At 53.0% G+C, this 26,967-nt stretch overlaps 2 protein-coding genes across 2 annotated transcripts; both read right to left on the bottom strand.

Annotated features, from left to right (window-relative positions):
• Window positions 1–4,642: 4,642 nt before the first annotated feature.
• LOC133276432 (GRIP and coiled-coil domain-containing protein 1-like) lies at window positions 4,643–8,505 on the bottom strand. Its single transcript, XM_061467191.1, has 2 exons — window positions 7,409–8,505; window positions 4,643–6,194 (listed from the first exon to the last, which is right to left on the bottom strand). The coding sequence occupies exons 1-2, from the start codon at window positions 8,456–8,458 to the stop codon at window positions 4,896–4,898; spliced, it is 2,349 nt and encodes a 782-aa protein (XP_061323175.1). The 5' UTR covers window positions 8,459–8,505; the 3' UTR covers window positions 4,643–4,895.
• A 13,058-nt stretch (window positions 8,506–21,563) lies between these two features.
• On the bottom strand, window positions 21,564–25,410 carry LOC133276431 (GRIP and coiled-coil domain-containing protein 1-like). Its single transcript, XM_061467190.1, has 2 exons — window positions 24,329–25,410; window positions 21,564–23,115 (listed from the first exon to the last, which is right to left on the bottom strand). The coding sequence occupies exons 1-2, from the start codon at window positions 25,376–25,378 to the stop codon at window positions 21,817–21,819; spliced, it is 2,349 nt and encodes a 782-aa protein (XP_061323174.1). The 5' UTR covers window positions 25,379–25,410; the 3' UTR covers window positions 21,564–21,816.
• Between the last annotated feature and the right edge of the window lie 1,557 nt (window positions 25,411–26,967).

Below are 26,967 nucleotides of genomic sequence, written 5' to 3'. Positions count from 1 at the left end.
GAATTTATGGGGGCTAAGATGGCAGTCAGACTTGTGATAGACATAACATTTCTTCACCCGGACACAAGACCCCAACAACAGGTGGAGAAGCCCGGGAAAAAAAGACAACGGGATTGGCTGAAGAAGCCCGGGAAGAAAAGACAACGGGATTGGCTGAAGAAGCCCTGGAAAAGAAGACAACGGGATTGGCTGAAACCCAAGAAGCCCGGGAAAAGAAGACAACAGGATTGGATGATGTCCTGGGTTCAGCAGTAGCAGTCATGTTTTTTTTTCCTTTGTGGTAGCTGGTGCAGTGCTGTGTTTTGACTTCCAGCCTGAGAACAGTGTTGGTGAAGCCGATGTTTTCAGTTGTTGCTAAGTGATGTTTACCCTGACCAAGGGCTTTGTGAGGCTCATGCTCTGCCAGGGAGGAGGGGAAGCCGGGAGGAAGCAGAGACGGGGCGCCTGACCCGGGCTAGCCAGGGAGGTATTCCATACCACAGCACGTCATGGCCGGGGTGGGGGGTGACTGGGAGTTACCCGGAAGGACACGGGGCTTCCGGGTGGAACTCGTTTTCTTGGCCGGTGGTATCGTATTCCCTTCCCTTGTTATTTTCCCTTATCATTGTTGTAGTTGATAGTAGCGGTGGTGATTTGTGTACATTGGTTGCTGGACTGTTCTTGTCTCAACCCGTGGGAGTTGCACTTTTTCGATCCTCCTCCCCGTTCCTCCGGGAGTGGGGAAGGGGAGAACCCCGGTGGGGGGGGGGGGACACGGACCTCGACTGTTGTCAGCTCGGCACCACTCACTGGGAGTGAGTGAACAAGTTACCTGACTGGGTTTAAACCAGGACAGATGAGCAATCCCCAGAAAGGAAGACAACAGGATTGGCTGAAGAAGCCCCGGAAAAGAAGACAACGGGATCGGCTGAAACCCAAGAAGCCCGGAAAAAGAAGACAACGGGATTGCCTGAAACCCAAGAAGCCCGGGAAAAGAAGACAACGGGATTGCCTGAAACCCAAGAAGCCCGGGAAACCAAAAAGTATAAGAGACTATCCCCAGAAGCTCCCCGTGTGTGTCTCGGGCGGAGCAGAGACCCCCTGGCGCACCCAGCGCTCCTTGCTTATTGTCTCTCGATATTAATTATAATAAAAATCAATTAAAACTGATTGGCTAGGTTTTTATAACAGAAGGGACCTTAAAGCTCCTCCAGCTCCAGCCCCCTGCCACGGGCAGGGAGACCTTCCACTAGAGCAGGTTGCTCCAAGCCTCTGTGTCCAACCTGGCCTTGAACACTGCCAGGGATGGGGCAGCCACAGCTTCTCTGGGCACCCTGTGCCAGTGCCTCAGCATTCTCACAGGGAAGAACTTCTGCCTTAGATCCAATCTAATCTTCCCCTGTTTAAGTTTGAACCCGTTACCCCTTGTCCTGTCACTACAGTCCCTAATGAAGAGTCCCTCCCCAGCATCCTTTTAGGCCCCCTTCAGACACCGGAAGGCTGCTCTGAGGTCTCCAGGCAGCCTTCTCTTCTCTTCTCTTCTCCAGGCTGAACAGCCCCGACTTCCGCAGCCTGTCTTCATACGGGAGGTGCTCCAGTCCCCTGATCATCCTCGTGGCCTCCTCTGGACTTGTTCCAACCGGCAAAGCCCTGCCCAAGCGACTTGGATCCCTTTGCCTGCAGCCATGGGCACTTTCTGCAGCCCCCCTCGATGCTGGCCCCAATCCCCGGTGTGAGCAAACCCCCTTTGGCCGGGAATGGTGTCCGCAGCACCAGGCAGCGGCTTTCCCAGCTTCCTGCACAGGGTTCCCCGCAGGATTTACCTGGTGATCCGACAGAGCCGACGGCTGCTCCTCCTCGTTGGCCATGGGCAGGCAGCTGAGCACCAAGAGCCCCTCTGTGCCACCGGACGCAGCGTGGGGAGAGGCGGCAGTGCCCCCAGCGCAGCTCCGCTGTCCCCAGCGCAGCTCTGCCGCCGCTGCCGCCTGGGCTGGCTCCGCTCCCCACCTGCAGAGCTCCGGCTCCGCCGTAGGAACCTGCCCAGCCGGAGCTGCCGCGGGAAGCCCCGAGCGCAGGGCGGGCTCAGCCCCTGCTGGGCTCAGGGAGCCGGCACCGAGCGTGGCTCTTGGGCACCCCCTGAGCCTCCTGCTGCGAACCAGCGTGTACAGGGACCGGCACCCCCGCTGCTGCTGTGGGGGAAACTGAGGCACGGGGAAAGGCCCCGCGGGGCACAGGAAGCCTGGGCAAGGTGAGCCCCAGGAACTGCTGGGACCACAGGCCATGCCAGTGCCATGATGCCAGGGTGCTATGCGAGGGATGCTCTGCAACACCAGGGTTGGCGGAAGGGATGGGGTGATGGGAGGGTTCTGCAGGATGGAGCCCCAACACGGCCCCACCGTCTGCTGGCGGCAGGAGGCCCAAACTTGCACAAACAGCTCATCAAACCCCTTCGGAGGGAGAGGGAAAGTCAGCAGAAAATGTGTGCTGGGCTGCACCCCCAGAGCGTGAGCAGCAGCACAGGGAGGGGATTCTCCCCCTCTGCTGTGCTCCAAGGAGACCCTAAAGCAGTTTCAGTCCCTAAAGCGGGCGCGGGGGGGGGGGACAAGAAACCTTGGAGAGGGGCTTTGGACAAGGGCCTGTAGGGACAGGACAAGGGGAATGGCTTTAACCTGCCAGAGGGGAGACTGAGATGAGCTCCTAGGCAGAAGCTCTTCCCTGTGAGGGGGCTGTGGCGCCGGGAAGCTGTGGCTGCCCCATCCCTGGCAGTGTTCAAGGCCAGGTTGGACACAGGGGCTTGGAGTAACCTGCTCTAGGGGAGCAGGCTCCAGGGACCAGACAGGACAAAGACTGCTGGAACAGCCCTGAGAGGGGAGAGGACTCATTCTGCCCAGCAGGCCCAGCCTCCCACGCAGCACCAGGAGCTGCTAAACCACGCTGGTCGTCAATTCAGCTCCAGGACTCCGGAGAGGCCTGGGGATTGTTAATGCAAGACTCAGTGCTGGTGTTCCCAAAGGCATTCCCAGTACTCTGGGCCGGGGAATTGTGCTTTAGGAGCCAACCCTTTAATTATAAACCAAAGCAGGTGCATGGGAACACAACTCCAGCGAGGTTTTGCCTACAAGGATGGTAAAGCTCTGGAAGCACAGCTGGAATAGGTTGCTTCCCAGGGGAGCACCCAACATCTTGGGAAGCAAACTATCCTCCCTAGGATGAAGAGACCATTTAAATCCCAGCACAAACACTTCCTGATGGGCACTGCTCCAGGCAGTGCAGCCAACACAGCTCCTCTGCCCTGCCTGAGATGCTCCTGGCCATTGTGGATAGCTTCGTGCCAACGGGCAGCACCGGACACGCAACAGCTGCTGGGCTGGTTCTGCTGCTCCTGACCTTGCTTACCCTCATGCACAAAGCACTGGCACCCTGCCCCGCACCTCAGAGCGGCTCACTGCAGCACAACCACTGTGCTCAGAGAAACCTGCCCTGCTGCCTGCACAGAACCTCTCCCACCTGCAGAGCCCATCTGAGCTCCAGTGCTGGAGCTCCCTGGACACATGGACCTGTCCTGGTGTGTCATGTCTCAGAGCCAGGTCCCATTCCAGGGGAGCAAGTCCTGGCAGTGCTGAGGGATGCTGTACCTCTGAGGTACCCCTGTCCCCAGGGTCTGAGCAACTGGTGGCTCCCCTCTAGTGGCTGCAGCACCCAGGGGACCTGTTGTGGAGACCCCCAGGGATCCAGCCTGTTCCTCCAGCCCCCAGCATGCTCATAGTTGCACGCTGCAGCTCCCCCCGACCCTCTCACACAAGCCATGAACATTCAATGACACCTCTTCAAAGCTGCAAGCACAGCTCCAAAACACAGGAATACAAAAGCCAGAGGTGTTTCCAGAGGTTTCTGCTTCCTTCCTGCCACACTCACCCATTTGTAAGGAAGCGAGGCAAGAACTTCAGGGTCCACGCAGCAACAGGGCACACCTTCCTCCTCGTGGGGTTTACTGCAAGCTCAGGGCACACACTGTTATCTTCTGCCCCTCGCTGCTTCTATCCCAGCAGGAGCAATGCCTTGCTTCTAAAACCAGCACCGCAGAGCATCACAACTTCACTGAAACTCCCAGATACTCAGGAAATGACCACTGAATGCTCAGTGGGTTTAGTTCAGCCTTGCCTCTGCCTCCTGTAATCCCCTGGGTCCCATGGGGAGCCAGGCCAGAAGGTTCAGATACCTGCTCCGCAGTAACTGCTACAGAGCACCTTCTGGTTGGACACTAGTGGGGAAGTCACCACTTGCACCACTGCAGTTACAAAGGTTCAAACTTACATATTTCAGGTATTTTCTCTTTCCTGAGCACACTGATGACTGCAAAGGATCCAGAAATGGTCTCCAGTGCTATGAAGAGCTGCTACAGATTCGCTGGTATAAATCTGGCTCTAGGTCAAAAATAAAACCTTATGAGAAACTGCTCAAGTGTCTGCATTTGGATGATGCTGGTATCAAGACTCATCTTCCTGTGGGCTTCCAGCTCTTTGTCTTATGTTATTTTAGCACTAAGTGCTTCCCCCTCCCTTAAATCCTTTGAGTCACAAGCCTGTCTGGTGTTGAAGCTCTAATGGAGCTCCTCACCCTCCGCCTGCAGGGTGATTCTTTTTAGACTGTGGTTGAAAAAGCATCAGTAGCTTCAATTTTATTTATTATTTCATCAAGGTCCAACTCAGAGCAAATCCTCACACCAGAGAGCGCTGTGATCCCACGACTCAAATACAAACCGGGGCTACAAGCACTGGCTGAAGCACAGTTCTTTGCTGAGAGCTCCCTGCTCCATCGCATGGTGGGAAGGAGGTTACACCCTGAGTGAAGTGGTCTCACTTAACCATCAAGGACATGTCCCCGTGCAAAAGCAGTCTGGAACAAAAGCTGCAGCCTCATCTCTTGCCAGCCAGCCACCAGCTGCTGGAAGCTGACTGCTTTGTGATGGTCTGTTTTTCCTCCGGGCTGAAATGCAGGATGCTGAGGATGGCTGTGAGAGTCTGCTGCCGCCCCAGCGCGTCCGGTAGCGTCAGGAACCGGTACACAATGTTCTTGAGGTACTCCAGGTTGGCTCCTTCTCTGCTCTTATCCCTCAAGTTCTTCTCCATCTCACTTTGAAGTGCAGACACCTCTTCCCGGTGCTTTTCCTCCTCAACCAAGATCCTCTTCTGGAGGTGGTGAACTTGCATTTCCAGCTTGTGCTTCTGCTTCCTCAGGGCAACAATGTCCACTTCTTTGCGAGCCAGCTGCTCTGCGTACAAGATGAAGGTGGGCTCACTGGCGCTGGAGAGGTGAAGAGCCTGGGGGAGAATCTCTGAGGAATCACTGCCTGGGGAGTCATTGCAAGCACCATCTGACACAAAGTAGGTTTTGGACCCTTGACGCCCATAAGGCAGTGGGACAACTCTCAGCTGCTCCAGCTCCTGGTCCTTTTCTGCCAGCACTGCCAGGGCTCGGTCCCGCTGTTTGTGCATCTCCTCCTCCAGCTTCAGTGCCCGCTCCCTGTAGTCCAGCTGGCACCTCTCTAACTCCTGCCTATGGATCTGCTGCAGCTGGGACAACTCTTGCTTCTTGGCTTCCATGTCCTGCTGGTGCTGCTTCTCCATTTCATCAGAGGCCAGCTGAAGCACAACGTATTTCTCTTTCAGGTCAGCCAGCTGCTCCTGAGCCTCCTCCAGGTCCTTAGACAAGTTGATGTCTTTGGTTGACTTGTTCTTGAGAACCACCTGTGCCCTCATCTTGTACCTCTCAAACTCTTCCTTGAGCTGCTTCAGCTCCTGCTGGTAGTACACAGCAGTGGCCTTCTCACCATCCCCAGCCTCAGTGCCCTTTGGAGGCTCCAGCTCACACAGCTTCTCGATGTCCAGAGGGGTTTCACTCTTCTTAGCTGCTGCCTGCAAGAGCTTTTTCAGCTTTTCCATTTTATCCTTCAGAACATTAACATCCAGGTTGGCTTCTTCCACGTGAGCATCCCCAGGGGCTCGGCTGGAGGCAGCGATGGCCAGGGTTTTGTTCTCCAGGTCCAGCTGTACAATGCGGTCCTTCAGTTTCTGGATGATCAGCTGGTCCTTCTGCTTGGCTTTCTCATAGCTGCCAAGGAGTTCCGACACCTCCGAGACCTGGCCTTCCAGGTCAGCCACTCGCCTCTCCTCCATCTGGGCATGCTGGCGGAGCTGCTCCTCTGCCTGTGCAGCCTGAGAGCAGAGGCATACACACAGCACAGTTAGTTTTGCTCAATGCTCAAAGGTCTCTGCTTTACACCGGGGTTAATTCTGCTCTGCTGACCTCCAAACCAGCGTGGGGCTGCGCTTTCCCCTAGAATTCCATACAACCCAACAGCTGGACGTTTATTTGCGGGTATAATGAAGTCAAAGCACCTTTGCTTTTGTTCCCTGCTCTGCAGAGCTCCTGTCTTACATTACCCACATTGCTGTAGGTGTGGGGGGGGGGATGGGAAGCAGCAAGCTCACCTCACAGTGGCTAAAGGGATTGTTTTAAATGTGTGTGTGCTCTGAAGCTCTCACACATCTCACTGCAATTCAGTTACATCCTGTGCTTTGTTGCACCGGTATTCATGTTATTCAGGCGTTTCTGAGCTACAGCAAACGCACACAGTTCACACTTTGCTCAGATATTGAGCGCTCCGATAATGGCAGCATTTGGCAAACACCATCGCGAGCCAAACCACAAGCAGAGGTCAGGTCCCCTTCACCCAAACTGCATGAAACCAGCCTGATGCTTCAGATTAGGAAGAAGAAAACTTGGCCCAGAGTGCAAGGAGACGAGGAAGATCCTGTTCCAGAGTGTTTCCAGATGCAAATTCAGTTACTGGCCCCAAAGCTCCAGTGCCAACCCCCGAGCCCATCACCCCACAACCCACTGAGTTACACAGGTTCCTCTTTTCCACCACATCCCTCTTTCCATTCTAGCCCTTAGGCTCTAGCCTGTGTGGATGGATGCAGGGGGAGTGTTCTCCTGCATTTACCTTCCTTCTTTCACTACAACCCCCTAAGTTTCTCTAAAGGGGGTCAGTTTTTATGAGCCCCCCTGATTGTACCTTGCACTGCACTGAGACCACACTCACTGCCACACTGGGGCAGAGGGAAGGTCTCTCCTACCAAGCCACTCTCACACCGGATTGTAACTGGTACAGAACCACACGACACCCTGGAGGACAGACACCATGTAACCGCCTCAAAGGGTGCTCCCAAGTCCAACGCTCACCACCCCCTGGTTAATGCCTTATGTGCTGTAACACAAACAGTTTTGATTTTCCTCCAGGATTATCACCTAATTCAAACCTCTTGGGCTCTGAGGGACTGGGTGGGGGCATCTCAACTCCTCAAGCCCCAAACCGGCCCCAATCACACTGAGAGTGAGCAGCTCCAGGACCCATACAAGGAACTACCTTTTTCATCTCCCGCAGCAGCTGCACTTGGAAGTGGTTCTTGAGGCTAGCCATCTCCTCCTGCAGACCCTGTATCCGCGGGTCTGGCTTCTTGTTCTCCTCCTGAGCATCCTGCAGCTCCCTCTTCAGGTCCTCCACCTCCTGGCTCAGCTGCTTGATCTGCAGCTCGTAGCCCTCTGCTCGCTCAGCCACGCAGGCTCTCTGAGCCAGCATCTCCCTGGTCTCCTCCAGCTTCAGCTCAGCATCCTGGCGTGAAGCCCTCTCACTCTGCAGCAGCTTCTGCAGCTCCTGCAGCATAATAGCGTGGTCACTCTGCTCCTGGGCCCTGTCGTGCTGCTGGGTGATCAGACGAGCTTTGGTCTCAGCCAGCTGCTCCTGGACACACTTCAGCTCTGCCTCCAGCTTCTCAGTCTCATCCTCTGCTTTCTTAGCAGCATCATCCAGGTCCTGCTTCATCTTCCTCTTTTCTGCTTGGTAGGATGCTTCCATGCGGGACTTCTCCTGTGTGACTGTTGCCAGAGCACTGGTCAGGGTGGCCAGTTGGGTCTTCAGTAGCAGAACTCTTTTATCAGCCTCACTGGCAGCAGATGGTACGTCCCCACCGCTCGTGCTCATGCCGCTCTCTGAACCACTCGTCTCCTCTGATTTAACAGAGGAAGAAGCAGCAGCCACGAGCTTATCATCCTCAGGCCCTGCTTCACCCTTGGTACTGGCCAGGCTGGCAGCAGTGTCTGCACTGGCAGCTGTCCCCACGCTATCTTCACTGTGAACAGAGCTCTTGTCATCAGCACAGTCGGCAAAGGAAGAGCTGGAGCTGACCACAGATATAGGCTGAGCACCACTCAAGCCAGCATCTGCCTTGTGAGATACAGACAACATTTTCAAGCTGGCTTCCAAGGCCTCCTTCTCCTTGAACAGACTCTTGTAGGCTCTGACAACATCCTTCAGCCGAACCTGGTACTGAAGCAGCTGCTTCTTCTGTGATTCAATAGTCTCTAGAAGATCTTTCTTACTTGGGCCACCTCCAAAGTTCATGCCAAACCTCACCATGATTCATCCAAGCTGGAAGGAGTAGAACAACACAAAGCCTGAACAAGCAGCAAAGACACATCTTTCTTCCCTGTGAGGGTGCTGAGGCACTGGCACAGGGTGCCCAGAGAAGCTGTGGCTGCTCCATCCCTGGCAGTGTTCAAGGCCAGGTTGGACACAGGGCCTTTGAGCAACCTGCTCTAGTGGAAGGTGCCCCTGCCTGTGGCAGGGGATTGGAGCTGGAGAAGCTTTAAGGTCCCTTCTACCCAAACTGCTCTGGGATTCCATGATCAGCAGGAGCATGTGGTGAAGCAGGACCAGCACCCTGAACACCCAAGAACCCCCCACAGGGGGGTAACAACACTGGAATACCTCCGTCACCATGCACCAAACCCTGCCAAGCACCCACGTTCTGAGGGGAAATGTGCTGCTGCTACACCTCAGGTGCTTCAAGCTCCCCAGGAAGACCCAACACGTTAATACCCCCCTCATACAGCAGCATCTGCCAGGGCAGCCACCCCCCCACAGGTCGGTCAGGGGGAGTTACCTCTATAAACAGCTCTTATTGTATTCTGCAAGAGTAACAGTTCCTTGCCCTGTCCCTGGGCAGCACCACCGCCTGTCTGGAAGTAATTCAACCACTATCAGCGCTCAGGGGGTACATCCAGTCCCCACAACAAAAGGCCATGGGGGACAGGGGGTGCCCACTGCAGAGAACCTGCCACGGAGGGGTGGCTGGGTGTGTGTGTGTGTGTGTGTGTGTGCGTCAGCACTGGAGAAGTCACAGAAGCCCAGATTGGTTTGGGTTGGAAGGGATCTTAAAGCTCCTCCAGCTCCAACCCCTGCCACGGGCAGGGACACCTCCTTCCACTAGAGCAGGTTGCTCCAAGCCCCTGTGTCCAACCTGGCCTTGAACACTGCCAGGGATGGGGCAGCCACAGCTTCTGTGGGCACCCTGTGCCGGAGCCTCACGGGAGGGGGTTAGGGGCTGGTGGGACAGGCTGTCGGGGGAAGGGGGGGGTCAAGCTGCGGGGCAGGACTGCGGTAGCCACCGAGGTGAAGGGGCTGCGGTGCAACAGGAGAGGGGCCGCAGGGCTGGAGCAGAGAGGCCGCGGAGGGCACGAAACACGGTAGGGCCGTAGCGGAGAGGGCGGGGAGGGGGGACTAGAAGGCCCATGGCGGTTGGAGGGCCCATGGCGGTTGGAGGGCCCGTGGGGCCGGAGGGAAGGCCCATGGGCAGTGCGGAGGCCCGTGGGGGAGGCCGGGGTGACGGGGCTGTCTCCACGGCAACCCGCCGGTCCCCTCGGTGCTTACCTCCAGCCCGCACCCTCCGCGCATGCACTGAACGCCGCCACACGGCTTCCGCCGAACGCCGCTGCACGCACCCCGCATGCGCCTCCGCGCAGCACCGGCTGAGCAGCGAGCCGCGTTTGGAGGGTGGCCAAAAGACCGGGGCTTGACAGCGGGGCGGGGCGATGAGGGAACAATGGGGAGGGGGGGGGCGTGGCCTGTCCGTGAGGGGCGTGGCCTGGCAGCGCAGGGAGCCGCGGTGGTGCCGCTGCGGAGGGCGGGGCCTGATGCGCGGGGGGCGGGGCCTCCGCAGAGCGGAGGCAGCGGGAGGCAGCGCGGCCGTCCCGTCCCGTCCCGTTCGGTCCCGTTCAGCCCCCCCCGTCCCCCCGTCCCTCCCGCCGCCGCCATGGGCCTCACGTTGGTGGCCAGGACAAAATCCGGCCCCTCTGGAGGCACTACTTCCAGAATACACAGGTACGTGGATGGCGTGGACAGGAATAAGCTCCCTCGGTTGCAGCAGGGCTGGTCCAGGATCCCTGGGACCTTATCCTGCCTGGATGAGGGGTGAGCAGGGAATGCATCCCAGTCCCCGGTGTGGTGACCCCACTGGGAGCACTGGGGTGGCACATGGGTGTGTGGCCCATTGCCCCGTCAGAGGGGAGTGAGGCAGAGGGGTCCGATTGAGGGGCCAGCATCTTCCCCAGGTGGAGGGGGGCGTGTTTGGGGGGCAGCAGGGCTGCCCTTTCCCTCGGTCAAGAGGTGCTTTCCCCCTTCTCCCCCTTCCCCAACTCCCTCCAGTCGTACTAGAAGTAAGACAAAAATACGGGAGGATAAAAATCCACAAGAGAAAATAGAAGAAAGAGAAACTTTATTTCCCCTCCGAGAGGTTCCGATGGGAGGAAATGTACGAGGGATTGGATTTGTAGCCGTACTGCTGCAGAAGATATATGGACTCAGTCAGAGATCAATATGATCAGACAAAAAGCCATTTATTACAAAGCCTTAACCCCTTAAATACTATTTCTTACGTGCACTTACAGTGATTTGGCATATTATGACTGGATACATGTCTTGAAGACCCTTTGCAACTAGCATATAATTGGTTAAGCACAGGTGTGGGAACTTGACCTCAAAAGCTTGCCAGCAGTCCACAGTTCTCATTAACTCGGTGAAATCCAGCTTCTTCTTATCTTGCTTGTTTAGGCTTCCTCAGGCCTCTCATGGCCTTGCTGTATCTTTCAGGATTTTCAGAGTTTATGTACCAATTATCCATTCTCCTGTGAGAACACTGTCTCCACACCGTACCCCTGAACACCGGCGACGTAAGATCCTTTAAAAAGGAAAGGGGCTGGTTATTAGACGACCCTTTGGGGGTTTCTGAACAATTAGATCGATTCTTAGGTCCTAATATTTATACCTGGGAAGAGATGCAGTCAATATTGGGGATATTATTTACTGCGGAAGAAAGATCTATGATTAGACAAGCCGGAATGCCAAACTGGGAGAGAGGACATCAGCAGGGTCCTCCCGGAGAGCAAAAATGGCCTAATCAGAATCCCCGTTGGAATAATCAAAATATTCAGGACAGACAAAACATGACGGACTTGAGAGAAATTATTAAACAAGGAATTAGGGAGGCAGTTCCGAGAGGACAGAATATTTATAAAGCTTTTAGTGAACATCAGGAGAAAGATGAGTGTCCTACTGATTGGGTAGAGAGATTGAGGAAAACGTTGCAAATGTATTCCGGAGTTGATCCGGCTTCCCCAGTAGGAGAAGCACTTTTAAAAACCCAATTTGTAGCACGATCTTGGGGGGATATCAGAAGAAAGTTAGAGAAATTAGATGACTGTCAAGATCGGGGATTGCAGGAATTGCTGAGGGAAGCCCAGAAAGTCTATGTACGGAGGGATGAGGAAAACCAGAAAACAGAAAGCAAAGGCAAGAATATTTGTAGCGGCAGTGCGGGAAACTCAGGAACGAGAACAGCCAAGATCAATACCCAAGGTTTCAGGACCTGGGTATCGAGAAAGGAAACAGACAGAACAGAAGGAAAAGGCTAGGACCCTCTCTGAAGAGGTACCAGAATGTTATTATTGTGGAAAGAAGGGACACCTTAAGAGAAATTGTAGAAAGCGGATGCGGGATGAGAAGATGTTTAAAGATGAGGAATAGGGGTGTCAGGGGCTATATATTCTGGGGACAAGAACATCATCAGAGCCCTTGATAAATTTAAAGATAGGTCCCCAGGGAGAAGAAATAATATTTCTAGTTGATACTGGCGCCGAAAGATCTACGGTTTGGCATATTCCTATGGGATGTCAGATAAGTAAAGATACCACCTTAGCAGTAGGTGCAAAAGGGGAACCCTTTGGGGTCCCTGTTATCAAAAACGTAGAAACAGAATCTGAAAAGAAAATCTGCATATAGGAGATCTTCTGCTAGTGGAGGAGGCGGAGAGTAACCTATAAGGACGAGATTTAATTATAAAGCTAGGAATAAATTTAGAGGTGGAAAAGGGAGCGATTACTGTAAACTTATATCAATTAACAGAAAAGGATGAAGAACTGATTAATTTTAAAGTCTGGTATAATAAGGGAGAAATAGGAAAATTAGACATTGAACCGTTGGAAGTGGAAATAACAAACCCAAAGGAGCCCATTAGGGTCGGACAATACCCGATCTCCTTGGCAGGAAGGAAAGGATTGAAACCAATAACTGAAGAATTAGTACAGAAAGGAACCTTAGAACCCTGTATGTCACCGCATAACACACCGATTTTACCGGTCAGGAAATCAGACGGGGGCTATCGGCTAGTTCAAGATTGAAGGGTAGTTAATCAGAGAACTGTTACCCGGTTTCCAGTGGTGGCAAATCCATACACCTTATTGAATCAGGTATCGCCAGAACATACCCGGTACAGTGCAGTTGATCTGAAAGACGCCTTCTGGGCCTGTCCTTTAGCGAAAAAAAGCAGGGATTATTTTGCTTTTGAGTGGGAGGATCCGGAGACAGGTAGAAAGCAGCAATTGAGATGGACAGTATTACCCCAGGGTTTTACTGAATCACCAAACTTGTTCATGGACAGGCTCTGGAAAAATTGTTAACGTCCTTCGAAACTGAGGGCAATGTAAAGCTCCTACAATATGTGGATGATTTGTTGATAGCTGGAACATCGGAAGAGGAAGTCCGGGAAAACACCATAGGTCTGTTGAACTTTCTCGGAGAAAAGGGACTGTTTCAGAATCTAAATTGCAATTTACAGAGCTGGAAGTGAAATACTTGGGACACTGGATTAGTAAAGGGAGAAAGAAATCAGATCCAGATCGAGTGGCAGGAATCATAGCCTTACCTGCCCCAAGAACAAAAAGGGAGGTTCGACAGCTGTTAGGATTATTAGGTTATTGTCGACAATGGATAGAGGGATTTAGCGAGAAGGTAAAATTTTCATACGAAAAACTCACACTAAATGTCATAAAGGGGTCCTTCAGAGGATGAAGAGAAATTCCAACATATTAAAAACACTTTAATGAGAGCTCCTGTGTTAAGCCTTCCGGATTTGGATAAACCATTTCAATTAGCTGTACATACGAGTAATCAGACTGCATACGGGGTATTAACCCAGGACTGGGTAGGCAGTAAAAAGCCTGTTGGATATTTCTTGAAATCGTTAGATCCTGTAAGTAGAGGCTGGCCAACGTGTCTACAAGCAGTAGCAGCAGTAGCCTTATTAGTTGAAGAAGCTAGGAAGGTAACCTTTGGAGGATCCCTAGCAGTTTATACCCCACAGGATATCCAGGGAGTCCTCCAACAAAAAGCAGATAAATGGCTCACTGATAACAGATTATTAAAATATGAAGCTATTTTAATCCATTCCCCTGATCTGGAATTAAGATCAACAACAGCTCAAAAGCCAGCACAATTCTTATTTGGAGAATGGGAGGAAACTTCAACTCTTGCTCACAATTGTATAGATATGGTAGAATTACAGACAAAAATTAGACCAGGCTTAGAGGAGGAAGAATTAGGAGAGGGAGAAAAATTATTTGTGGATGGATCTTCACGGGTAATTGATGGAAAACGAAAATCCGGATATGCTATTGTAGATGGGAGAAAATGGGAAGTAATAGAGTCCGGACCATTGAGTGCCAGTTGGTCAGCCCAGGCATGCGAGTTATATGCCTTGTTGAGAGCGTTAAAAAGACTAAGAAATAAAAAAGGGACTATATATTTACAGACTCAAAATACGCCTTTGGTATAGTCCACACTTTTGGGAAGATATGGGAAGAAAGGGGTTTGATAAATACACAAGGTAAAGAGTTAATACATGAGGAATTAATAAGACAAATATTGCAAGCAATAAGAGAACCTGAAGCAATAGCTATAACTGATGTTAGAGGACACCAGAAGGGGCTCCAGTTCAGAACCAGAGGAAACAACCTGGCAGATGAAGAAGCCGGATGGGCAGCTCTTTTAGTTTTAACCGCTGGTGAACACCTAGAAACAGGGGGAGAACAGATGAACGAACCCAAAACATACTCTCAAAGTGAGATCAAGGAATATGAAAAATTAGGAGCCAAATTCGAAAACAATAAATGGATATTACCAGATGGGAGAGAAATGTTACCTAAGGGTTATGCTAGAAGAATATTGTGTAGGTTACATCAGCAAACACATTGGGGAACAAGAGCACTTGTTGATCAATTTTTACAATTCTATGGTTGTATGGGAATTTTTGATATGGCAAAACAAGAAGTACAAGGATGTTTAACATGTCAAAAAGTTAATAAGAAACAGATGAGACAGGCTCCCAAAGGGGGAAGACCTTTGGCCCACCGACCTTTTCGGAGGATACAGGTTGATTTCACCAAACTACCAGAAGCGGGACGATATAAATACCTTTTAGTGATAATAGATCAATTAACACATTGGGTCGAGGCCATTCCCGCTGCAAGGGCTACGGCTCAGGTGGTGACAAAACAACTACTTGATGTGGGGGTTGGAATGTATCAAAGCTGTCAGAGACCATGCGAAGGAGAAACTACAGCTGGCAATTAAGAGCGACCATGAGAAGGAAGAACTACAGCAGGCAATTAAGAGTGACCTGTCCCTGACTGGTACTTGGAAGATGTTGGAACTGGCAAGGAACAAGGACGTCGGAACTGGAAAGAGGATGTCGATAAGAAAATCAGATAGACCTTTCACCTGATGTAACCGCAAGGCAAACACAGATGTGCTTGGCTAATTGCTTGGAAGCATATAAATATTGTGTCATCTTTTCAATAAACGATCCAGCTTGCACTCTACCTCTGGGTCCATGCCTCCATCCTCACAACTTGAGAATATTATTCCTAGATATGGGATGATCGAAGTAACAGATTCAGATCAAGGATCACATTTTACCTCTAAAATCCTTAAAAATTTTATATCAGCCTTGGGAATCCAATGGGATTATCACACTCCTTGGCATCCCAAAGTCCTGGGAGAGTAGAAAGGATGAACCAAACCTTAAAACACCAATTAGCAAAATTAATGATTGAAACTAAAATGACATGGATAAAACGTCTCCCTTTGGCGCTGTTAAATATTAGAACTATGCCAAATTCGACAACTGGAATCTCACCTTTTGAGATGCTATATGGGATGCCCTACACTCAAGGGCTACCAGTAAGTCACCCCAAATTGGAAGATATGACTATCCAATGCTATATCACTACTTTGAATGAAAACATGCAAGAACTCAGAGCCAAAGGAATGCTAGCTCAAAGCACTCCTTTGGAATTTTCAATACATAAAATCCGACCAGGGGACGGGGTATTGATAAAAAGTTGGAAGGAGGATAGTCTAACCCCTCGTTGGGAGGGACCATTTCTTGTTCTTCTAACTACCGAAACGGCGATAAGAACTGCTGAAAAAGGGTGGACACACGCGTCACAAGTAAAAGGACCCATAAAGGAATGGAGGGTTGTGACTGAACCTGGGGACACCAAGCTGACCCTCAAGAGGACTTAAACAGGTAACTGGGGGAATCCGTATTGACTCCTACAGATATTATATGGGAAAAACAGGTGTAACTGAAAACATTTCCATAAATAATAGAATAAAGGCCAATACCAGTCCACTTCCTATCTGTAAACGTTGCAACCTATATATATATATATATATTAGGACAAGGTGTCCCAGTTATTACTTGGAGAGGAGACCAGGAACAATTTCCGAGGAACCAATTACAGTTCTTTTGCATTCGGTGTGAAACTATAACCTCATTAGAACAGTTGTTGTGGGTCAAATATTATCGCTATAATAGCCGACGGGGAATATACCTCTGATCTACCAGAGAGGGCAAGACCAGAGGGAATCGGTGCTGCAGCTGGAGAGGTCTGCCAAGGGCTGCAACCCCCGGGGCTGCGACGGCTGAGCACTATGATCCTGACCGGACCTCTTTTGGTGTTGGTTCTGATAGGAACCATAGGGGGAAATGCCGTGGCTTCTAAGGACATTCACAACAACTGTAGTGAATGTATTACCACAACTAGACGAGGGAGAGTAACCTCTCAAACACTGATCTATCACACCGTGTATGAATGTAAAGGAACAATAACCGGCTACTGCATACATAACCAAACCCAATATGGACTTTGTAAAGATGTTTTGATCCAGAGGAACTCCCTTATGGCAAATGGAAATCCTGGCTGCACCCCAATACTGGGAGGCCACCTTTGTGGATGCGGATGGGACTGTGTATGTTGGGCCACCACAAACTGGGGTTATGAATACCATTCAAAATGGAAAATTAAAGAATTTGGAATTAAGATATGGGCTGTTGGAAAAGATCCAGGAGCTATAGTCTAAGTTAAAATTATGGAAAGTGTTAAGGAATCAATACAATATCATTTATTATTCAATTCATTCTATCATGAAATGGAAACAGGAGTCCAATATGAAATTCCCACAGTTACTAAAAATCTCTTGTAAATCTCGCTGAGAATATAGCTAAAACATTGAATGTAACCAACTGCTATGTTTGTGGGGGATTACTAATTATTCTATGTATAATCCCATGTTTCACCAGACTGATACATACGGTTGTACAAAACATGCAATTCACTGCCATGCCGTTGGAACCAGAGAGAGTGAACAAGGGGGAAACCCACTCGTTAATGATATTAAAAACTAAAGTGACTCCAATGTTATCCGCGGCTCGCAACGTAGTCATTAAACTGGAGGCCAAGACACGAATCAATAACTTACACAAAAACAAAGGGGGGAGTTGTGAGTTACATCAGAGTGATTCATGTCAGCAACTCAGGGGTCCTAGTGATCATTGCACTTCGTGTGGAGATGGAATCCCTTGTGATCATTGTGCTATGTGCAAAGGGTACGATAAGTGTCCCTGTCAATACCACAGTGAGGAGGAAGGAGAAACAAGGGAATAATTCCCCTGGGTCAACCGCAATATTGTGCAAAGAAATGTTTTGTTCATTGTTTAAATTGCATGAATGTTCTTAGAAAGGGGGGGGGTAACTTCGAGATATGTCCTGCTACAGAATGTCGTGAAATCTGTGCGCTGAAAAATAGATACATAAGGAGTGGAATTTATGGGGGCTAAGATGGCAGTCAGACTTGTGATAGACATAACATTTCTTCACCCGGACACAAGACCCCAACAACAGGTGGAGAAGCCCGGGAAAAAAAGACAACGGGATTGGCTGAAGAAGCCCAGGAAGAAAAGACAACGGGATTGGCTGAAGAAGCCCTGGAAAAGAAGACAACGGGATTGGCTGAAACCCAAGAAGCCCGGGAAAAGAAGACAACAGGATTGGATGATGTCCTGGGTTCAGCAGTAGCAGTCATGTTTTTTTTTCCTTTGTGGTAGCTGGTGCAGTGCTGTGTTTTGACTTCCAGCCTGAGAACAGTGTTGGTGAAGCCGATGTTTTCAGTTGTTGCTAAGTGATGTTTACCCTGACCAAGGGCTTTGTGAGGCTCATGCTCTGCCAGGGAGGAGGGGAAGCCGGGAGGAAGCAGAGACGGGGCGCCTGACCCGGGCTAGCCAGGGAGGTATTCCATACCACAGCACGTCATGGCCGGGGTGGGGGGTGACTGGGAGTTACCCGGAAGGACACGGGGCTTCCGGGTGGAACTCGTTTTCTTGGCCGGTGGTATCGTATTCCCTTCCCTTGTTATTTTCCCTTATCATTGTTGTAGTTGATAGTAGCGGTGGTGATTTGTGTACATTGGTTGCTGGACTGTTCTTGTCTCAACCCGTGGGAGTTGCACTTTTTCGATCCTCCTCCCCGTTCCTCCGGGAGTGGGGAAGGGGAGAACCCCGGTGGGGGGGGGGGGACACGGACCTCGACTGTTGTCAGCTCGGCACCACTCACTGGGAGTGAGTGAACAAGTTACCTGACTGGGTTTAAACCAGGACAGATGAGCAATCCCCAGAAAGGAAGACAACAGGATTGGCTGAAGAAGCCCCGGAAAAGAAGACAACGGGATCGGCTGAAACCCAAGAAGCCCGGAAAAAGAAGACAACGGGATTGCCTGAAACCCAAGAAGCCCGGGAAAAGAAGACAACGGGATTGCCTGAAACCCAAGAAGCCCGGGAAACCAAAAAGTATAAGAGACTATCCCCAGAAGCTCCCCGTGTGTGTCTCGGGCGGAGCAGAGACCCCCTGGCGCACCCAGCGCTCCTTGCTTATTGTCTCTCGATATTAATTATAATAAAAATCAATTAAAACTGATTGGCTAGGTTTTTATAACAGAAGGGACCTTAAAGCTCCTCCAGCTCCAGCCCCCTGCCACGGGCAGGGAGACCTTCCACTAGAGCAGGTTGCTCCAAGCCTCTGTGTCCAACCTGGCCTTGAACACTGCCAGGGATGGGGCAGCCACAGCTTCTCTGGGCACCCTGTGCCAGTGCCTCAGCATTCTCACAGGGAAGAACTTCTGCCTTAGATCCAATCTAATCTTCCCCTGTTTAAGTTTGAACCCGTTACCCCTTGTCCTGTCACTACAGTCCCTAATGAAGAGTCCCTCCCCAGCATCCTTTTAGGCCCCCTTCAGACACCGGAAGGCTGCTCTGAGGTCTCCAGGCAGCCTTCTCTTCTCTTCTCTTCTCCAGGCTGAACAGCCCCGACTTCCGCAGCCTGTCTTCATACGGGAGGTGCTCCAGTCCCCTGATCATCCTCGTGGCCTCCTCTGGACTTGTTCCAACCGGCAAAGCCCTGCCCAAGCGACTTGGATCCCTTTGCCTGCAGCCATGGGCACTTTCTGCAGCCCCCCTCGATGCTGGCCCCAATCCCCGGTGTGAGCAAACCCCCTTTGGCCGGGAATGGTGTCCGCAGCACCAGGCAGCGGCTTTCCCAGCTTCCTGCACAGGGTTCCCCGCAGGATTTACCTGGTGATCCGACAGAGCCGACGGCTGCTCCTCCTCGTTGGCCATGGGCAGGCAGCTGAGCACCAAGAGCCCCTCTGTGCCACCGGACGCAGCGTGGGGAGAGGCGGCAGTGCCCCCAGCGCAGCTCCGCTGTCCCCAGCGCAGCTCTGCCGCCGCTGCCGCCTGGGCTGGCTCCGCTCCCCACCTGCAGAGCTCCGGCTCCGCCGTAGGAACCTGCCCAGCCGGAGCTGCCGCGGGAAGCCCCGAGCGCAGGGCGGGCTCAGCCCCTGCTGGGCTCAGGGAGCCGGCACCGAGCGTGGCTCTTGGGCACCCCCTGAGCCTCCTGCTGCGAACCAGCGTGTACAGGGACCGGCACCCCCGCTGCTGCTGTGGGGGAAACTGAGGCACAAGAAACCTTGGAGAGGGGCTTTGGACAAGGGCCTGTAGGGACAGGACAAGGGGAATGGCTTTAACCTGCCAGAGGGGAGACTGAGATGAGCTCTTAGGCAGAAGCTCTTCCCTGTGAGGGCGCTGTGGCGCCGGGAAGCTGTGGCTGCCCCATCCCTGGCAGTGTTCAAGGCCAGGTTGGACACAGGGGCTTGGAGCAACCTGCTCTAGGGGAGCAGGCTCCAGGGACCAGACAGGACAAAGACTGCTGGAACAGCCCTGAGAGGGGAGAGGACTCATTCTGCCCAGCAGGCCCAGCCTCCCACGCAGCACCAGGAGCTGCTAAACCACGCTGGTCGTCAATTCAGCTCCAGGACTCCGGAGAGGCCTGGGGATTGTTAATGCAAGACTCAGTGCTGGTGTTCCCAAAGGCATTCCCAGTACTCTGGGCCGGGGAATTGTGCTTTAGGAGCCAACCCTTTAATTATAAACCAAAGCAGGTGCATGGGAACACAACTCCAGCGAGGTTTTGCCTACAAGGATGGTAAAGCTCTGGAAGCACAGCTGGAATAGGTGCTTCCCAGGGGAGCACCCAACATCTCGGGAAGCAAAATATCCTCCCTAGGATGAAGAGACCATTTAAATCCCAGCACAAACACTTCCTGATGGGCACTGCTCCAGGCAGTGCAGCCAACACAGCTCCTCTGCCCTGCCTGAGATGCTCCTGGCCATTGTGGATAGCTTCGTGCCAACGGGCAGCACCGGACACGCAACAGCTGCTGGGCTGGTTCTGCTGCTCCTGACCTTGCTTACCCTCATGCACAAAGCACTGGCACCCTGCCCCGCACCTCAGAGCGGCTCACTGCAGCACAACCACTGTGCTCAGAGAAACCTGCCCTGCTGCCTGCACAGAACCTCTCCCACCTGCAGAGCCCATCTGAGCTCCAGTGCTGTCCCCTGACACATGGACCTGTCCTGGTGTGTCATGTATCAGAGCCAGGTCCCATTCCAGGGAAGCAAGTCCTGGCAGTGCTGAGGGATGCTGTACCTCTGAGGTACCCCTGTCCCTAGGGTCTGAGCAACTGGTGGCTCCCCTCTAGTGGCTGCAGCACCCAGGGGACCTGTTGTGGAGACCCCCAGGGATCCAGCCTGTTCCTCCAGCCCCCAGCATGCTCATAGTTGCACGCTGCAGCTCCCCCCGACCCTCTCACACAAGCCATGAACATTCAATGACACCTCTTCAAAGCTGCAAGCACAGCTCCAAAACACAGGAATACAAAAGCCAGAGGTGTTTCCAGAGGTTTCTGCTTCCTTCCTGCCACACTCACCCATTTGTAAGGAAGCGAGGCAAGAACTTCAGGGTCCACGCAGCAACAGGGCACACCTTCCTCCTCGTGGGGTTTACTGCAAGCTCAGGGCACACACTGTTATCTTCTGCCCCTCGCTGCTTCTATCCCAGCAGGAGCAATGCCTTGCTTCTAAAACCAACATCGCAGAGCATCACAACTTCACTGAAACTCCCAGATACTCAGGAAATGACCACTGAATGCTCAGTGGGTTTAGTTCAGCCTTGCCTCTGCCTCCTGTAATCCCCTGGGTCCCATGGGGAGCCAGGCCAGAAGGTTCAGATACCTGCTCCGCAGTAACTGCTACAGAGCACCTTCTGGTTGGACACTAGTGGGGAAGTCACCACTTGCACCACTGCAGTTACAAAGGTTCAAACTTACATATTTCAGGTATTTTCTCTTTCCTGAGCACACTGATGACTGCAAAGGATCCAGAAATGGTCTCCAGTGCTATGAAGAGCTGCTACAGATTCGCTGGTATAAATCTGGCTCTAGGTCAAAAATAAAACCTTATGAGAAACTGCTCAAGTGTCTGCATTTGGATGATGCTGGTATCAAGACTCATCTTCCTGTGGGCTTCCAGCTCTTTGTCTTATGTTATTTTAGCACTAAGTGCTTCCCCCTCCCTTAAATCCTTTGAGTCACAAGCCTGTCTGGTGTTGAAGCTCTAATGGAGCTCCTCACCCTCCGCCTGCAGGGTGATTCTTTTTAGACTGTGGTTGAAAAAGCATCAGTAGCTTCAATTTTATTTATTATTTCATCAAGGTCCAACTCAGAGCAAATCCTCACACCAGAGAGCGCTGTGATCCCACGACTCAAATACAAACCGGGGCTACAAGCACTGGCTGAAGCACAGTTCTTTGCTGAGAGCTCCCTGCTCCATCGCATGGTGGGAAGGAGGTTACACCCTGAGTGAAGTGGTCTCACTTAACCATCAAGGACATGTCCCCGTGCAAAAGCAGTCTGGAACAAAAGCTGCAGCCTCATCTCTTGCCAGCCAGCCACCAGCTGCTGGAAGCTGACTGCTTTGTGATGGTCTGTTTTTCCTCCGGGCTGAAATGCAGAATGCTGAGGATGGCTGTGAGAGTCTGCTGCCGCCCCAGCGCGTCCGGCAGCGTCAGGAACCGGTACACAATGTTCTTGAGGTACTCCAGGTTGGCTCCTTCTCTGCTCTTATCCCTCAAGTTCTTCTCCATCTCACTTTGAAGTGCAGACACCTCTTCCCGGTGCTTTTCCTCCTCAACCAAGATCCTCTTCTGGAGGTGGTGAACTTGCATTTCCAGCTTGTGCTTCTGCTTCCTCAGGGCAACAATGTCCACTTCTTTGCGAGCCAGCTGCTCTGCGTACAAGATGAAGGTGGGCTCACTGGCGCTGGAGAGGTGAAGAGCCTGGGGGAGAATCTCTGAGGAATCACTGCCTGGGGAGTCATTGCAAGCACCATCTGACACAAAGTAGGTTTTGGACCCTTGACGCCCATAAGGCAGTGGGACAACTCTCAGCTGCTCCAGCTCCTGGTCCTTTTCTGCCAGCACTGCCAGGGCTCGGTCCCGCTGTTTGTGCATCTCCTCCTCCAGCTTCAGTGCCCGCTCCCTGTAGTCCAGCTGGCACCTCTCTAACTCCTGCCTATGGATCTGCTGCAGCTGGGACAACTCTTGCTTCTTGGCTTCCATGTCCTGCTGGTGCTGCTTCTCCATTTCATCAGAGGCCAGCTGAAGCACAACGTATTTCTCTTTCAGGTCAGCCAGCTGCTCCTGAGCCTCCTCCAGGTCCTTAGACAAGTTGATGTCTTTGGTTGACTTGTTCTTGAGAACCACCTGTGCCCTCATCTTGTACCTCTCAAACTCTTCCTTGAGCTGCTTCAGCTCCTGCTGGTAGTACACAGCAGTGGCCTTCTCGCCATCCCCAGCCTCAGTGCCCTTTGGAGGCTCCAGCTCACACAGCTTCTCGATGTCCAGAGGGGTTTCACTCTTCTTAGCTGCTGCCTGCAAGAGCTTTTTCAGCTTTTCCATTTTATCCTTCAGAACATTAACATCCAGGTTGGCTTCTTCCACGTGAGCATCCCCAGGGGCTCGGCTGGAGGCAGCGATGGCCAGGGTTTTGTTCTCCAGGTCCAGCTGTACAATGCGGTCCTTCAGTTTCTGGATGATCAGCTGGTCCTTCTGCTTGGCTTTCTCATAGCTGCCAAGGAGTTCCGACACCTCCGAGACCTGGCCTTCCAGGTCAGCCACTCGCCTCTCCTCCATCTGGGCGTGCTGGCGGAGCTGCTCCTCTGCCTGTGCAGCCTGAGAGCAGAGGCATACACACAGCACAGTTAGTTTTGCTCAATGCTCAAAGGTCTCTGCTTTACACCGGGGTTAATTCTGCTCTGCTGACCTCCAAACCAGCGTGGGGCTGCGCTTTCCCCTAGAATTCCATACAACCCAACAGCTGGACGTTTATTTGCGGGTATAATGAAGTCAAAGCACCTTTGCTTTTGTTCCCTGCTCTGCAGAGCTCCTGTCTTACATTTCCCACATTGCTGTAGGTGTGGGGGGGGGATGGGAAGCAGCAAGCTCACCTCACAGTGGCTAAAGGGATTGTTTTAAATGTGTGTGTGCTCTGAAGCTCTCACACATCTCACTGCAATTCAGTTACATCCTGTGCTTTGTTGCACCGGTATTCATGTTATTCAGGCGTTTCTGAGCTACAGCAAACGCACACAGTTCACACTTTGCTCAGATATCGAGCGCTCCGATAATGGCAGCATTTGGCAAACACCATCGCGAGCCAAACCACAAGCAGAGGTCAGGTCCCCTTCACCCAAACTGCATGAAACCAGCCTGATGCTTCAGATTAGGAAGAAGAAAACTTGGCCCAGAGTGCAAGGAGACGAGGAAGATCCTGTTCCAGAGTGTTTCCAGATGCAAATTCAGTTACTGGCCCCAAAGCTCCAGTGCCAACCCCCGAGCCCATCACCCCACAACCCACTGAGTTACACAGGTTCCTCTTTTCCACCACATCCCTCTTTCCATTCTAGCCCTTAGGCTCTAGCCTGTGTGGATGGATGCAGGGGGAGTGTTCTCCTGCATTTACCTTCCTTCTTTCACTACAACCCCCTAAGTTTCTCTAAAGGGGGTCAGTTTTTATGAGCCCCCCTGATTGTACCTTGCACTGCACTGAGACCACACTCACTGCCACACTGGGGCAGAGGGAAGGTCTCTCCTACCAAGCCACTCTCACACCGGATTGTAACTGGTACAGAACCACACGACACCCTGGAGGACAGACACCATGTAACCGCCTCAAAGGGTGCTCCCAAGTCCAACGCTCACCACCCCCTGGTTAATGCCTTATGTGCTGTAACACAAACAGTTTTGATTTTCCTCCAGGATTATCACCTAATTCAAACCTCTTGGGCTCTGAGGGACTGGGTGGGGGCATCTCAACTCCTCAAGCCCCAAACCGGCCCCAATCACACTGAGAGTGAGCAGCTCCAGGACCCATACAAGGAACTACCTTTTTCATCTCCCGCAGCAGCTGCACTTGGAAGTGGTTCTTGAGGCTAGCCATCTCCTCCTGCAGACCCTGTATCCGCGGGTCTGGCTTCTTGTTCTCCTCCTGAGCATCCTGCAGCTCCCTCTTCAGGTCCTCCACCTCCTGGCTCAGCTGCTTGATCTGCAGCTCGTAGCCCTCTGCTCGCTCAGCCACGCAGGCTCTCCGAGCCAGCATCTCCCTGGTCTCCTCCAGCTTCAGCTCAGCATCCTGGCGTGAAGCCCTCTCACTCTGCAGCAGCTTCTGCAGCTCCTGCAGCATAATAGCGTGGTCACTCTGCTCCTGGGCCCTGTCGTGCTGCTGGGTGATCAGACGGGCTTTGGTCTCAGCCAGCTGCTCCTGGACACACTTCAGCTCTGCCTCCAGCTTCTCAGTCTCATCCTCTGCTTTCTTAGCAGCATCATCCAGGTCCTGCTTCATCTTCCTCTTTTCTGCTTGGTAGGATGCTTCCATGCGGGACTTCTCCTGTGTGACTGTTGCCAGAGCACTGGTCAGGGTGGCCAGTTGGGTCTTCAGTAGCAGAACTCTTTTATCAGCCTCACTGGCAGCAGATGGTACGTCCCCACCGCTCGTGCTCATGCCGCTCTCTGAACCACTCGTCTCCTCTGATTTAACAGAGGAAGAAGCAGCAGCCACGAGCTTATCATCCTCAGGCCCTGCTTCACCCTTGGTACTGGCCAGGCTGGCAGCAGTGTCTGCACTGGCAGCTGTCCCCACGCTATCTTCACTGTGAACAGAGCTCTTGTCATCAGCACAGTCGGCAAAGGAAGAGCTGGAGCTGACCACAGATATAGGCTGAGCACCACTCAAGCCAGCATCTGCCTTGTGAGATACAGACAACATTTTCAAGCTGGCTTCCAAGGCCTCCTTCTCCTTGAACAGACTCTTGTAGGCTCTGACAACATCCTTCAGCCGAACCTGGTACTGAAGCAGCTGCTTCTTCTGTGATTCAATAGTCTCTAGAAGATCTTTCTTACTTGGGCCACCTCCAAAGTTCATGCCAAACCTCACCATGATTCATCCAAGCTGGAAGGAGTAGAACAACACAAAGCCTGAACAAGCAGCAAAGACACATCTTTCTTCCCTGTGAGGGTGCTGAGGCACTGGCACAGGGTGCCCAGAGAAGCTGTGGCTGCTCCATCCCTGGCACTGTTCAAGGCCAGGTTGGACACAGGGCCTTTGAGCAACCTGCTCTAGTGGAAGGTGCCCCTGCCTGTGGCAGGGGATTGGAGCTGGAGAAGCTTTAAGGTCCCTTCTACCCAAACTGCTCTGGGATTCTATGATCAGCAGGAGCATGTGGTGAAGCAGGACCAGCACCCTGAACACCCAAGAACCCCCCACAGGGGGGTAACAACACTGGAATACCTCCGTCACCATGCACCAAACCCTGCCAAGCACCCACGTTCTGAGGGGAAATGTGCTGCTGCTACACCTCAGGTGCTTCAAGCTCCCCAGGAAGACCCAACACGTTAATACCCCCCTCATACAGCAGCATCTGCCAGGGCAGCCACCCCCCCACAGGTCGGTCAGGGGGAGTTACCTCTATAAACAGCTCTTATTGTATTCTGCAAGAGTAACAGTTCCTTGCCCTGTCCCTGGGCAGCACCACCGCCTGTCTGGAAGTAATTCAACCACTATCAGCGCTCAGGGGGTACATCCAGTCCCCACAACAAAAGGCCATGGGGGACAGGGGGTGTCCACTGCAGAGAACCTGCCACGGAGGGGTGGCTGGGGGTGTGTGTGTGTGTGTGTGTGTGTCAGCACTGGAGAAGTCACAGAAGCCCAGATTGGTTTGGGTTGGAAGGGATCTTAAAGCTCCTCCAGCTCCAACCCCTGCCACGGGCAGGGACACCTCCTTCCACTAGAGCAGGTTGCTCCAAGCCCCTGTGTCCAACCTGGCCTTGAACACTGCCAGGGATGGGGCAGCCACAGCTTCTGTGGGCACCCTGTGCCGGAGCCTCACGGGAGGGGGTTAGGGGCTGGTGGGACAGGCTGTCGGGGGAAGGGGGGGGTCAAGCTGCGGGGCAGGACTGCGGTAGCCACCGAGGTGAAGGGGCTGCGGTGCAACAGGAGAGGGGCCGCAGGGCTGGAGCAGAGAGGCCGCGGAGGGCACGAAACACGGTAGGGCCGTAGCGGAGAGGGCGGGGAGGGGGGACTAGAAGGCCCATGGCGGTTGGAGGGCCCATGGCGGTTGGAGGGCCCATGGCGGTTGGAGGGCCCGTGGGGCCGGAGGGAAGGCCCATGGGCAGTGCGGAGGCCCGTGGGGGAGGCCGGGGTGACGGGGCTGTCTCCACGGCAACCCGCCGGTCCCCTCGGTGCTTACCTCCAGCCCGCACCCTCCGCGCATGCACTGAACGCCGCCACACGGCTTCCGCCGAACGCCGCTGCACGCACCCCGCATGCGCCTCCGCGCAGCACCGGCTGAGCAGCGAGCCACGTTCGGAGGGTGGCCAAAAGACCGGGGCTTGACAGCGGGGCGGGGCGATGAGGGAACAATGGGGAGGGGGGGCGTGGCCTGTCCGTGAGGGGCGTGGCCTGGCAGCGCAGGGAGCCGCGGTGGTGCCGCTGCGGAGGGCGGGGCCTGATGCGCGGGGGGCGGGGCC

The sequence above is a fragment of the Pezoporus flaviventris genome, unplaced genomic scaffold (genome assembly GCF_033815535.1).
Source record: "Pezoporus flaviventris isolate CSIRO_AGI_PZ_B2104156 unplaced genomic scaffold, CSIRO_AGI_Pfla_v1 ptg000045l, whole genome shotgun sequence".
Lineage (NCBI taxonomy): Eukaryota > Metazoa > Chordata > Aves > Psittaciformes > Psittacidae > Pezoporus > Pezoporus flaviventris.
The sequence above is the reverse complement of the archived record's forward strand: the minus strand, read 5'-3'. Positions and strand labels throughout refer to the sequence as shown.